The following is a 15,030-nucleotide window of genomic DNA, read 5'->3' on the forward strand; positions in this document are numbered from 1 at the left end:
AAAACTTGTGCTCCAGTACTAGCCGCGCCTCTAGCCAAGCTGTTCCAGTACAGCTACAACACAGGCATCTATCCGACAAAGTGGAAAATTGCCCAGGTATGTCCTGTCCACAAAAAGCAGGACAAATCTAATCTGGCCAGTTACCACCCCATCAGTCTACTCTCAATCATCAGCAAAGTGATGGAAGGTGTCGTCGAAAGCGCTATCTGGCACCAAGCTTATAGTCTATAGGGCAGTAGTGATACCCGCCCTCCTATATGGCTCAGAGACATTGACTATATACAGCAGACATCTCAAACTGCTGGAGAAGTACCACCAGCACTGCCTCTGCAAGATCCTGAGAATCCACTGGGAGGATAGACGCTCAAAGTCAGTGTTCTCGCTCAGGCCAACATCCCCAGCATTGAAGCACTGACCACGTTCGACCAGCACTATTGGGCGGGCCACATCGTCTGCATGCCCGACATGAGACTCCCTAAGTAAGTGCTCTACTCGGAGCTCCGACACGGTAAACGAGCCCCGGGTGGGCAGAGGAAACGCTTCAAGGACACACTCAAAGCCTCCTTGATAAAGTGCAACATCTCCACCGGCACCTGGAATCCCTGGCCCAAGACCGCCCTAAGTGGTGGAAGAGCATCTGGGAGGGTGCTGAGCACCTCGAGTCTCGTCGCCAAGGGCATACGGAAATCAAGCGCAGGCAGCGGAAGGAGCGTGCGGCAAACCAGGTTCCCCACCCACCCTTTCCTTCAACCACTATCTGCCCCACCTGTGACAGAGACTGTTCGTCCCGCATTGGACTATACAGCCATCTGAGAACTCACTTTTAGAGTGGAAGCAAGTCTTCCTCGATTTCGAGGGACTGCCTATGATGAAGATGGTGATATCAAGTGGCAATTGCTCACCAATAACCTGCTCACCGAAGCCCAGTTTGGGTTATGCCAGGAGTACTCTGCTTCATACCTCATTACAGCCTTGGTCCAAACATGGTCAAAAGAGCTGAATTCCACAGGTGAGGTGAGGGTGATTGCCCTTGACACCAAGGCATCATTGGATCGAGTGTGGCACCAAGGAGCTCTATTAAAACTGAAGTCAATGGAAATCGGGGAAAACTCTTCACTGGCTGGAGTCATACCTAGCACAAAGGAAACTGGCTGTGGTGGTTGGAGGTCAATCATCACAGCCCCAGGACATTGTTGCAGGAGTTCCTCAGGGCAGTGTTGCCAAACCATCTTCAGCTGCTTCATCAATGGTCTTCCCTCTATCATAAGGTCAGAAGTGGGGATGTTCGCTGATGACTGCACATGTTGAGTGCCATTTGCAACTCCTCAGATAATAGAGCAGTCCATGCCCACATACAGCAAGACCTGCATGACATTCAACCTTTGGCTGATAAGTGGCAAGTAACATTCGTGCCACACAAGTGCCAGGCAATAGCTATCTCCAACAAGCGAGAGTCTAACCAGCGCCCCCCCCCCCCACCGCCGCCTTGACATTCAACGGCATTACCATCGCCGAATCCCCTATCATCAACATCCTGGGGGGTGGGGTCACCATTGACCAGAAACTTAACTGGACCAGCCACATAAATACTGTGGCAACAAGAGCAGGTCAGAGGCTGGGTATTCTGCGGTGAGTGTCTCACCTCCTGACTCCCACCATCTACAAGGCATAAGTCAGAAGTGTGATGGAATAATCTCCAGTTGCCTGGATGAGTGCAGCTCCAACAACACTCAAGAAGCCCGACACCATCCAGGACAAAGCAGCCCACTTGATTGGCACCCCATCAATATTCACTCCTTCCACCACCTGCGTACAATGGCTGCAATGTGTACCATCTACAAGATGCACTGCAGCAACTCACCAATGCTCCTTTGGCAGCACCTCCCAAACCCACAACCCTTACTACTTAGAAGGACAAGGGCAGCAGGCGCATTGGAACACCACCACCTCTACATTCCCCTCCAAGTCTCCATCCTGACCTGGAAGTATATCGGCGTTCTTTCATCGTCGCTGGGCCAAAATCCTGGAACTCCCTTCGTAACAGCACTGGTGGAGTATCTTCACCACGCAGACTGCAGCGGTTCAAGAAGGCAGCTCACCACCACCTTCTCAAGGGCAATGAGGGATGGGAAATAAATGCTGGCCTTTATCCCAGCGACACCCACATCCCATGAATGAATTAAAAAAATGATGTTCTGGGAGCGCCAGGTGAGCTGCCAACAGTCAGTGAGGGGCTGCTGGCTACCTTTAATGTGAAGCCATTTTATTTTTGCATTGGAATTAAGTTTACTTGCTTAATTTGGTTGTTGATGACTGAAAACAAGAGTGGTCAGCAGCATACAGTCGCAACATTTCCATTCCCCACTTGAACCTGACACTGTCCTTCTCAGAAGCAAGTGTTCCAAATGGGCATTTAGGGTCTGGATTGCTGCTCAGGTGCCCCACTTGCATTATGGAGTGGCACTCTAATTTAGATAAATGTAGGGGGCCTTAATGAGCACTTTTACACTTTTTTGTGTGCAGGTTCCAAGACTACTACGCATTAACAGCTACATTGTGATGTGCTGAATATATGGCGTGTATGAGGACTCATGTCTCCACACCAAATAATATGGGCAACTGATGCTCAATGCACATCAGTTCAGTGGGCACCAACCATTGCATGAGTCCCTATAATTTTTTTCAATAAACTTTCATAGCATATACTATATAACACATGGAAAATATCTCCTTTACATGTTCTTGCATGGTATTTGTATAAGGTTCAGAAATTATTTATGGTTCCCTTCATCCAATTAAATTAGATCTATCTAGTACAGAGATAGTTCCGTTTTCAATCTTTAAAGGACTTGCAGCTAGGGGCAAAAAAATCTATTTCTGTAATCCTGCACACTGCTAGAACATACAATGAGGAAATTGCACACTCCCAGCCTATAATTTTCTATTCATTAAAATTAATGGACAGTGAAATCCTGGGCTGGGGCTGGGCAATTTTGTTCCATAGAGTTCCCACCGTGCACGGGAGCATAGAAGCATAGGGCTGAATCTTAACTCCCAAAACGGATGGGTTTGGGTCGAGTCAGAGATTTAAATTTAAAAGATCTGAAACAGGAAACCAACCCGCTTTGAACCTGCCCACTTCTGGTTTTAATGGAGGTGGGATGAGGGGCAGGCAGCCAATCTGTTCACGAGAGGTAGGTTGGTCATTTAAATATTATAATGAGATTGTATGCCGTCATTTTAACAGTCATTCTATTTTTAACTGCCGGGTTTCTCCTGCCTTGGGAAAGGAGGTAAGAAGGGCTGAATCTATTGTCATGTATGTAACCACAATGTAACACCACAGCATTACTGTATACACTCAACTTAGATGCACACCTTGACCACAAGGGGTGAACTTGTGGGAAACACTGCTTACCTGATCACACAGGTATAAAAAGGGGGGTCCCACGCAGGATCATCGTTTTGGAGTCCTGTGAATAAAGAGTTAAGGTCACAGAGTGACCTTGTCCCCAGAATGGGCGTGTGTGGTTTCATACTGTAGAGTAAGGACTTTACATTGGCGACGAAAAACGGGAATTCACGACGCACGAGAATGGCCACCGGTAGCACAGAGGAATGGTACTGTGTTGGGGAAGACTGGGACGATTTTGTCGAGAGGCTTCATCAAAGCTTCGTTACGAAAGAATGGCTGGGGGATGCAGTGGCCGACAAGCGAAGGGCTCATCTTTTGACCAGCTGCGGACCAAAGACTTACACGCTCGTGAAGGACTTTCTAGCACCCGAAAAGCCGGCGGACAAAACCTTTGAAGAACTTAGCAAATTGATCAGGGAGCACCTCAAACCGGCAAGTAGCATACATATGGCCCGACACAGATTCTACAGCCACCGACATTGTGAAGGACAGAGCATACCGGACTTCGTAGCGGACCTCCGGCGTTTGACCAGCCTCTGTAAGTTCACAGGCGCCTGCAAGGGGGAGATGCTACGGGACATCTTTATCGAGGACATCGGTCATGCGGGAATTTTCCGCAAATTAATTGAGACCAAGGATTTGACCTTGGAAGCGGCGGCGTTGATAGCTCAAACTGTTATGGCGGGGGAGGAAGAGACGCAAGTAATATACGTGCGCAATTCTGCCTTTAACGCAGCGATGGATCAGGGAGTCAACATCAATGTGACTCAGAGCCCCGCAGGCAGGCAGGGCTAGTCCGACACTCCCCAGGCAGCAATAGACCCCAGCGTAGACTTCAACAGAGACAGTGGCAGGCTGAATGGATATTCACGCCATCACAGTGGACAATGCGGCCCAGGATGGGGCCACTGACACCCACTAATAGGGTACTTGAGAGCAGTCAAAGGGACAGTCAGTGCGGAATGCCTGGCCATAGTCCCTTTGTTCCCAACAATGGAAACTTTAACTCATGCTGGAGGTGTGGGGGAAAACACTCAGCTAGATCTTGCAGATTTCAACAGTTTGTCTGCAGAAGCTGCAATCTCAGTGGCCAATTAGCTCGAATGTGCAGGAATTCTGCAACCAGACTATTATATAAGGCAGATGGACCAGAAGAGGGTTCTTTGAGGCAGGGTGACTTTTGGGGCAAATCGATGGACGGCGAGGTTCAGCGGGTCCATGTGGCGAATATTCACAGTTCATACACCAGATGATGATGAGAGTTTTATTAAACGGTATCCCTGTACGCATGGAGCTGGACACTGGGGCCAGCCAGTCACAGCAATTTGAGAAGCTATGGCCACTTAAAGCCAGCAGACCCAAATTAGCACGTATTGAGACACAATTACGGACTTACACTAAAGAAATCATTCCGGTGCTAGGCAGTGCAATGTTGGCTGTCACACACAATGGGTTGTGAATTGGCTGCTGCTCTGGACTGTCCCGGGCAATGGTCCCGCACTGTTGGGGAGGGGCTGGTTAGCCGAGATAAACTGGAAATGGGGAGATGTTCACGCAATGTCATCTGTGGAGCGAAGTTCGTGCTCACAAGTCCTAAAACAATGCGATTCACTATTCCAACCTGGCGTTGGGACTTTCAAAGGCACTAAAGTAGTGATGCGCATCACCCCGGACGCTCGGCCGGTGCACCACAAAGCCAGAGCGGTGTCGTATGTGATGCGGGAAAAGATCGAGAGCGAATTGGACCGGATGTTGAGAGAGGGCATCTTCTCGCCTGTTCAATTCAGCGACTGGGTGAGCCCCATCGTTCCCGTCCTAAAAGCGGATGGCTCTGTCAGGATCTGTGGCGACTACAAGGCCACCATCAATCGGGTGCCCCTACAAGATCAATACCCCTTCCCGAGAGCGGAGGACCTCTTCGCCACGCTGGCAGGCGGCAAGCTGTTCACCAAGTTGGACCTCACTTCAGCCTATATGACCCAGGAACTGGCCGATGAATCTAAGCTACTGACCACCATCACCACGCACAAGGGACTGTCCGTTTATAACAGGTGCCCGTTTGGCATTCGATCAGTGGCCACGATTTTTCAACGAAACATGGAAAGCCTGCTTAAATCCATTCCTGGAACGATCGTATTCCAGGACGACATCCTCATCACGGGTCGAGACACCGAGGAACACCTCCACAACCTGGAGGAGGTGCTACGCCGACTGGACTGGGTAGGCCTGCGACTCAAGAAGTCTAAATGTGTGTTCTTAGCTCCTGAAGTTGAGTTTCTGGGCAGGAGAGTTGCTGCAGATGAGATTCGGCTCACCGAATCCAAAGCAGTGGCGATTCGACAAGCACCCAGGCCCTGCAACACATCGGAGTTGCGTTCATTCCTGGGACTGTTGAACTATTTCGGGAACTTTCTGCCGAACTTGAGCACGTTGTTGGAGCTGCTACACGTGCTCCTGCATAAGGGTTGCGATTGGTTTTGGGGGGACTGTCAGGAACGGGCTTTTGATCGGGCGCAAAACCTACTTTGTTCAAACAAGTTTTAGACCCTGTATGATCCCCGAAAAAACTTGGTTCTGACATGTGATGCATCGTCCTATGGGGTTGGGTGCGTGTTGCAGCAGGGCAATACTGAGAGTCAACTACAACCTGTGGCTTATGCCTCCAGGTCGCTCTCAAGCAGAATGAGGATATGGGATGGTCGAGAAGGAAGCGCTTGCATGTGTCTATGGTGTAAAAAAAATGCATCAGTACCTCTTTGGTAGGAAGTTTGAATTAGAGACGGACCACAAGCCATTAACATCCCTGTTGTCAGACAGCAAGGATATCAATGCCAACGCATCAGTTCGCATACAGCGATGGGGTCTCACACTGGCTGCTTATGACTACTCCATCCGGCACCGGCCCGGCACTGAAAATTGCGCTGACGCGCTCAGCAGGCTTCCACTGGCCACCACTGAGGGGGCAGCGGAGCAAAGTGCCGAGATAGTCATGGCCGTCGATGCCTTTGACAGCGCAGGCTCCCCCATTACAGCCCGCCAGATCAAAATCTGGACAAACAGAGATCCCCTCCTATCCCTGATTAAGAAATGTGTCCTGACTGGGGATTGGGCGTCCGCACATGGTGCATGCCCTGAGGAGGTCAGACTGTTCCACAGACGGATGGATGAGCTCTCCATCCAAGCTGACTGCCTACTATGGGGCAGCCGGGTAGTAATGCCCCAGAAGGGCAGGGAGGCATTCATCAGGGAACTCCACAGCAAGCACCCAGGCATTGTGCTGATGAAGGCCATTGCCCGGTCACACGTTTGGTGGCCTGGAATTGATTCAGACCTGGAACACTGGATTTGCAGGTGCACGACGTGTGCCCAGCTAGGTAATGCCTCCAGGGAGGCCCCGCTCAGCCCGTGGCCCTGGCCCACCAGGCCATGGTCATGCATTCATGTTGACTACGCGGGCCCGTTCATGGGAAAGATGTTCCTTATTGTGATAGATGCGTACTCGAAATGGATCGAGTGCATCATTCTGAATTCATGCACATCATCCACCACCGTGGCAAGCCTACGTGCGATCTTTGCAACCCATGGCTTGCCGGACATCCTGGTTAGTGATAATGGCCCATGTTTCACAAGCTACGAATTCCGAGAGTTTATATCGGGCAATGGCATCAACCACGTCAGGACTGCGCCGTTCAAGCCGGCCTCCAATGGCCAGGCGGAACGTGCGGTCCAAATCATTAAGGAAGGTATGCTCAGGATTCAAGGACCCTCCCTACAATGCCGCCTATCGCGTCTCCTGCTGGCCTATAGATCCCGACTGCACTCGCTCACGGGGGTCCCGCCCGCAGAGCTACTAATGAAACGGACACTCAAAACTCGGTTGTTCCTCATTCACCCAGTGCTGACCGACATAGTTGAGGGCAAGCGTGAGGCACAAAATGAGTACCATGACCATAATTCGAGGGGGAGATGTATAGAAATAAATGATCCTGTATTCGTCCTCAATCACGTCATGGGGCCCAAATGGCTTGACAGCACTGTAATTGACAAAGAGGGGAATTGGGTCATCGTGGTAAAACTCAACAATGGTCAGATATGACGTAAGCATCTGGACCAAGTAAAAAAAAAGGTTCAGCATCGACACGGAGGAACCTGAAGAAGACCATGAGATGGAGCTTACAACACCGCCAGTGAACGAGCAACAAGAGGAATCAGAGGAATGCACAGTCCCTGCGGTCAGCCCGGACAGGCCGGAATCACCACAGGTGACAGACACCCACGTCAGTGTCCAACAACCAGAGCCCCAACTGCGGCGCTCCACGAGCGAGCGTAGACTACCTGAAAGACTAAACCTATGATCCCAATAAGACTTTGGGGGGGAGGTGATGTCATGTATGTAACCACAATGTAACACCACTGTATTACTGTATACACTCAACCTAGATGCACACCTTGACCACATTGGGTGAACTTGTGGGAAACACTCCTTACCTGATCACACAGGTATAAAAAGGGAGGTCCCACGCAGGGTCATTGTTTTGGAGTCCTGTGAATAAAGAGTTAAGGTCACAGAGTGACCTTGTCCCCAGAATGTGCCTCATGTGGTTTCATACTGTAGAGTAAGGACTTTACATCTATGAGGAAAGTGCCTTTGCAGCACTGCATGTGGGCCAAGAGGACCAGGAGTGCTTTCTCCCGGCCCAACAAACTATCCAGTAAACCACCGCTGCCCCCCCCCCCCCGCCCCCCCCTACCAACATCGGACCTTCTCCGACCATCATCAGACTACTTCCAACCATGATCAGAACCCCTCCCTTGCGATCGGAGCCCTGCCGCAATTGATCTCACCTGCCCCCTTCCGATCTATCCCACCCTCCCACGAGACTTATTTGCTCTCCTCGGCTGCGGCATTGTGCTGTCGGCTTCCCTGCCCGTTAGGCCTCCAACCTGTCAATCAGGCTGCCTGTGGGTGGGAAACCGACAAAATAGTTTTTAAAGGGGTCCTGGAGGACTTTCAGGAAATCCCTAACATGCCACAGAGCTAAAGTTCAGTCCAGAATTTCGCCCACTAAACGATCACTGTACATCTGTCTGTAAATCACTGACTGCAAAAAATTTTAAATATATTTGTGCATTGTAAGCTGTTTTGAAAATTATCCTCCAATCGCAGAAATTGAAATTTATGGCACAGAAGGAGGCCATTCAGCCCATCGTGTCTGCAACGGTTGATAAAGAGCTATCTAGCCTAATCCCACTTTCTAGCTCTTGGTCCGTAACCTTGCAGGTTACGGCACTTCAAATACATACCCAAGTACTTTTAAATGTGGTAAGGGTCTCTGCCTCTAACACCCTTTCAGGCAGTGCATTTCAGATTCCACCACCTTCTGGGTGAAAACATTTCTCCTCAACTCCCCTCTAATCCTTTTACCAATTATTTTAAATTTATGCCCCCTGGTTATTGACGTCTCTGCTAAGGGAAATAGTGCTTCCTATCCACTCTATCTAGACCACTCACAATTTTATGTCTCCCCTCTGTCTCTCTTCCAAAGAAAACAACTCCAGCCTATCCAATCTTTCCTCATAGCTAAAATTCTCCAGTTCTGGAAGGACCTATTTTCCTTAGCAAGGGGTCAACAACTAAGGTGCATAGATTTAAAGTAATTGATAGAAGGTTTAGAGGGGATTTGAAGGGAAATTTCTTCACCCAGAGGGTGGTGGGGTCTGGAACTCACTGCCTGAAGGGGTGATAGAGGCAGAAATCCTCACCACATTTAAAAGTACTTGGATGTGCACCTGAAGTGCCGTAACTTACAGGGCTATGGACCAAGAGCTGGAAAGTGGGATTAGGCAGTAGAGCTCTTTGTTGGCTGGCTCGAACATGATGGGCCGAAATGGCCTCTTTCCGTGCTGTAAATTTCTATGATTCTATTCTAAGCAGTGCTGGAAAAGCACTTAACTACTGCAGCCGGCAGTTCTCGCCTCCCTTCAGCTGCCTGATTTCATGAGCCCTGGGAACCCAATCTGCTGCCGTTAAATCCACATGGCTGCTAAAATCTGAGGCACACATCCTCCTTAACATATTATAATTACTGACCTGCCTCTCGAGAGCAGGTGACTCACCCGCCCCCCAACCCGCCCCAGTTAAACCAGAAGTCGGCACATTCGTGGCAGGTTGGGGTCGGGTTTCCCACTTTTAAGAATTTAACCCCCCCTGCCCCACCTGATCCTCTCATCTCGATCCAGCGGGGTTAAAATTCCCCCAATGTTAACGGCCAAAAACAGGTTTGTTTGGGTCGGGTGGGAAGTAGAAACGTAAAAAATCTCAAATAAGAGCCCAACCCACCTTGAACCCGTCCACTTCTGGCTTTAACGAGGTGGGACAGGCAACCAACCTGCTCCCAGAAGGTGGGCTCTCATTTAAATGTTTGAATAAGGCTGCGCACCTCAAATTTTTTCACTGTTGTAGCTTTAATGTTGGCCGGCCGGGTTTCCTGGTCCTCTGGGAAACCCGGCAGCTAAGGGAGGCGAAGACCGCTGCCTGGAAGAGGGAAGGGCTTTTCCAGCACTGCTTGTGGGCCAGGACGAGCAGGAGTGCTTACCCCGCCCCTGTTAAGCGTCCCAGCGATTGGATCTCCCGCCCTCCCCCCCACAATCTGTTGTCCTCCATGGCCAGCAATCTCCTCCCGGTCTACCCATTTCCTCCATGGGCCCCCTGTGATCTTTTCCATTCCTCCCCAATCTCTCCGGCCGCTTTCATGATCTTCTCCTTTCCGCGCGCCCCACCCCCCCTCCGCCCCCCGCTCCCATCGATGTCCGTGGAAAGGAGAAGATCGTGAAAGCAGCCGGAGAGATCGGGGAGGAATGGAAAAGATCACAGGGGGCCCATGGAGGAAATGGGTAGACCTCCAATTTCTCCCTCCCTCCTCTCGGCTCCCTGGCAGCAGCCTGTTACCGAAGACCTACCTGCCCGACAGCCAGTTCGCCTCTCAATCTGGATAGCTGCAGCCAGGAAATGGACTCCAAAAATGGTATTCAGGTCCTTCCGTTATATTTGGGAGGACCTGAGAGAAACCTGTTCTTCCAGGTTTCCCGACCGCACAATGGCCCCCCTCCCCCCCCATCTCCCCGTTAATATTGGGGCCAGAGTGGTTGAAGGAGTTTATTTAAACGCGATCACCAGGAGTATACATGCGTAAACTTGAGCACTTTGTTCCTGTCAAATGGAAAATTTCTCTGTGCATGTTTAATTTCAATGTTTTACTATTTACTGTAAATAAATTTGTGATCAATATTTTATTTTTAGTGAAAACTATATATTTGGCAAGTTTGACACCTTTTGCAAGCGTCTGGAGAAGATTGCATATGTGATAAATACTATGGAAAACCTTTCAGATCTCCAGAATGTTAAAATGGAGGGATTTGACAAAATATACTTGCGTTATCAGGCAATTATCACCAGCACAAAATTAAAGACTTATGATGTACTGGACCACAGAAAACAAGAGGTAAAATATTCAAATGTTATTACAGATCATATAGACTTAACTTTACTTTTTTCTTGATTGGAAATTATTTGGTGAACACAACAAAAGGTTCTGGGGGACATTTTTACTGTTCAGCAAATCACAAAGTTGATGACACATTTCATCATGAATTACACACAGCACTGTGGTATGTGACATCATTGTATTGAAAGTGATAGTTGGTGATCAAAATCTTTTTTCTTGAATTGCACTTTTAATTGCACCTTTAATGAATTGCTCATTCCCTTCCGCTAGTAAGTGAGTGTCCTATCGCATTATCATTTTGATGAATCCATCATATAGTTTCTTTAAAGATTTTTGGTATCTTCTATTTATAATTTAATTTTTGGATGTTACTTTTCAGTTTGACAGTGATTTCCTGGAATTTAAATACCAGATGGATGGACTTTATCAGTCAATGCAGACTTTTATGGATTCCTGGTTTGAGCAATCCTTAACTGTAAGTTGTCATGTATGTAACCTTCATGTAACAACACTGCAATACTGAAAATACTTGAGAAATGCACACATTGACCACAGGGGGTGAACTTGTGGGAGACACTCCTCACCTGGTCATCCAGGTATATAAAGGGAGGTCCCACGCAGGGTCATCACTTCTTGGTCCTGTGAATAAAGGTGCAGGTCACAGAGTGACCTTGTCCATAGAATGTGCCTCGTGTGGATTTGTGATATTTGCCATGTATCTCACACTACTGTATATAACTGTATCTTACCATGCTATAGATGACTGTAACTAGATATGACCTGTAACCACAAGCATACTTTACCACCAGGGGTGCACTTGCAGGAGACACTGCATACCTGTTCCACACAGGTATATAAAGGCAGGTCTCAGGCAAGTGTGGCACTCGAGAGCTGTGAAATAAAGATGCAGGTCCAGAGTGACCTTGACTTCAGCATGTGCCTCGTATAAGTCTGTACTGCAGGGTCAGGACTTTACAGTGGCGACGAGTTACGGGATCACAGAATCCACAGAATGGCTACCAACGGCTCAGATGAGAAATACAATGCTGGAGACAATTGGGAGGACTTTATAGAAAGGCTCCAGCAAAGCTTTGTAACCAAAGACTGGTTGGGTGACGATAAGGCAGACAAGAGAAGACCCCATCTCTTGACCAGCTGTGGCTCGAAAACATACGCCTTAATGAAGGATCTGCTGGCACCCGAGAAACCAGCAAGCAAGTCGTTTGAGGAGTTGAGCACACTGGTGAGAGACTACCTGAAGCCAGCAAGCAGCCTACACATGGCCAGACACAGGTTCTACATTTACAGACGCTGTGTGGGCCAGAGCATACCCGACTTTGTGGTGGAACTTCGGAGGCTGGCTAGTTTATGTGAGTTCTCCGATGAACTAAGGAGAGAAGTACTGAGAGACTTTTTTATTGAAGGAATAGGCCACACAGGCATATTCCGAAAGCTTATAGAGACCAAGAACTTGACCCTAGAGGCAGCAGCACTGGTCGCACAGACATTCTTGGCAGGAGAAGAAGAAACGAGGTTGATCTATACTGTGGGTACGACAACTAACGAAACATCGGAACAAGGGGTTCACAGCGTGAAACAAGCCGCTACCCCCACACACAGACAAAGGCAGGAGTGCAGGCCTGCAACAGCAGGCAGTGGCGCCAGAAGCCATCAAGGGCCACAGGAATGGCCGTTCACACCTCATCAACCCACAATGCGAGCAATCAACTACAGACTGAGAGAAGCTCAAGAGAGATCAGCCAGACGCAGCTCATCCTTCGGAAACAATGGAAGCGGTCTGTGCTGGAGATGTGGGGGAAGGCACTCAACAAGGGGTTGTCGATTTCAGCATGCTGTTTGCAGAAACTGCAACTATACAGGGCATCTGACTCGCATGTGCAGAAAAACAGCAGCTCGGCTGGTATACGAATCGGAAGGGTCGGAAAGCGAACCAGAAAACGGTGGGGACAGTGCCCAGGACGTCGGGGTACAGCGGGTCAACACGATCAATGTCCACTGTTCTTACAACAAGATGCCTCCAATAATGATGAGGGTCCTACTCAACAGGATACCCGTCAACATGGAACTGGACACGGGAGCTAGTCAATCTCTCATGAGCGTCCAACAATTTGAACAGCTGTGGCCGCACAAAAGCAACAGACCAAAACTCACAAGGATCAACACCAAACTAAGGACCTATACCAAAGAAATCATCCCAGTCCTTGGCAGCGCTATGCTCTCAGTCACACACAAAGGGATGGTGAACCGACTTCCCCTGTGGATTGTCCCCGGAGATCTCCCAGCACTGTTGGGGAGAAACTGGCTGGCAAAACTAAATTGGAAATGGGATGATGTTCATGCCATGTCGTCAGAAACACGGACCTCCTGCTCAACAGTTCCAAGTCGCTTTGAACATCTCTTTCAGCCAGGTGTGGGCACCTTCAAAGGGGCTAAAGTTAAAATCTACATCACACAGGGTGCCAGACCGGTCCATCACAAGGCTAGAGCTGTGCCTTATGTGATGAGGGAAAAGATTGAACATGAACTGGACCAGCTTCTGCGGGAAGGCATTATCTCACCCTTGGAATTTAGTGTCTGGGTAAGTTCCATCGTCCCAGTCATGAAGCCTGATGGATCCGTACGAATCTGTGGGGATTACAAGTCTACCATAAACAGAGTCTCCCTACAGGACCAATACCCGCTGCGCAGAGCGGAGGACCTATTTGCCACATTGGCTGGAGGAAAACGATATGATGCAAGAACTGACCGAAGAGTCTAAGCTACTCACCACCATCAACACACATCGAGGAATTTTTATGTACAATTGATGCCCATTCGGCATCAGGTCGGCAGCTGCTATATTCCAGCGCAACATGGAGAGTCTGCTCAAGTCCATCCCGGGGATGGTTGTGTTTCAAGATGACATACTCATCACGGGCAGGGACACCGACTCCTATCTCCGCAATTTGGAGGAAGTACTAAGGCGATTGGATCGGGCAGGCCTAAGAGTTAAGAAATCCAAGTGTCTGTTTCTCACACCAGAGGTTGAATTTTTGAGAAGAAGGATTGCCGCTGATAGAATCCGCCCAACAGAGTCCAAAACCGAAGCAATTCGCCTGGCACATAGGCCTCGGAATGTCTCGGAACTGCGCGCCTTTCTCGGGCTACTCAATTATTTTGGGAACTTTATGCAGAACTTGAGCATGCTGCTGGAGCCTCTCCACGTGCTACACAGAAAGGGGTGCGATTGGTTTTGGGGGACGCCCAAGAACGCGCCTTCAATAAGGCACGCAACCTTCTATGTTCCAACAGTGTTTTAGCCTTTTTTGACCCAGGTAAAAAGCTAGTTCTTACATGTGATGCGTCAGCGTACAGGGTCGGGTGCATTTTACAGCATGTCAATGATGCGGGTAAATTACAACCCATTGCTTATGCCTCCAGGTCACTTTTGCGGGCGGAGCGCGGGTACGGTATGGTTGAAAAGAAGGCGCTCGCGTGCGTGTACAGTGTCAAAAAGATGCACCAATATCTTTTCGGGGCCAAGTTCGTGTTAGAAACCGACCACAGACCCCTCATGTCCCTGCTATTCGAGTGCAAGGCAATAAATGCCAACGCCTCGGCGTGCATTCAGCGGTGGGCACTCATGCTGGCGTCTTACGACTACGCAATAAGGCACAGACCAGGCCCAGGTAACTGTGCCGACGCGCTTAGCAGGCTACCCCTGGTGACCACGGAATGGTCCGATGAACAGGACTGTGAGATGGTCTTGGCAATCAATGCCTTTGAATCCACAGGTTCGCCCATGATGGCTCGCCAAATCAGAGCCTGGACGACCAGCGACCCCACGTTATCATTAGTCAAAAGATGTGTTTTAACTGGTGACTGGGCAGAGGCCCGCGATGCCTGCCCCGAGGAGATCAAACCTTTCCATAGGCGCATGCTTGAACTATCACTACAGGCAGACTGCCTGATGTGGGGCAGCTGAGTAGTTATGCCCTTGCGAGGCAGAGAGGCATTTGTCCGGGAGCTCCACCGCGAGCACCCGGGGATCATCCTTATGAAGGCCATAGCCAGATTCCACGTCTGGTGGCCTGGCATTGATACAGACTT

General features: G+C 49.4%; 1 protein-coding gene across 3 annotated transcripts in view; it reads left to right on the plus strand.

The window, feature by feature from the left end:
- The window catches only part of dnah5l (dynein, axonemal, heavy chain 5 like), a 618,296-nt gene that overhangs the window by 117,073 nt on the left and 486,193 nt on the right, over positions 1-15,030 (plus strand). For all 3 annotated transcript variants that reach the window (XM_070881289.1, XM_070881290.1, XM_070881291.1), the window contains 2 exons: positions 10,716-10,917; positions 11,300-11,395. In XM_070881289.1, the coding sequence (XP_070737390.1) occupies positions 10,716-10,917; positions 11,300-11,395 (298 nt within the window). The remainder of the gene's footprint in view (positions 1-10,715; positions 10,918-11,299; positions 11,396-15,030) is intronic.

The sequence above is a fragment of the Pristiophorus japonicus genome, chromosome 5 (assembly GCF_044704955.1).
Source record: "Pristiophorus japonicus isolate sPriJap1 chromosome 5, sPriJap1.hap1, whole genome shotgun sequence".
In the NCBI taxonomy this organism is placed as follows: Eukaryota; Metazoa; Chordata; class Chondrichthyes; family Pristiophoridae; genus Pristiophorus; species Pristiophorus japonicus.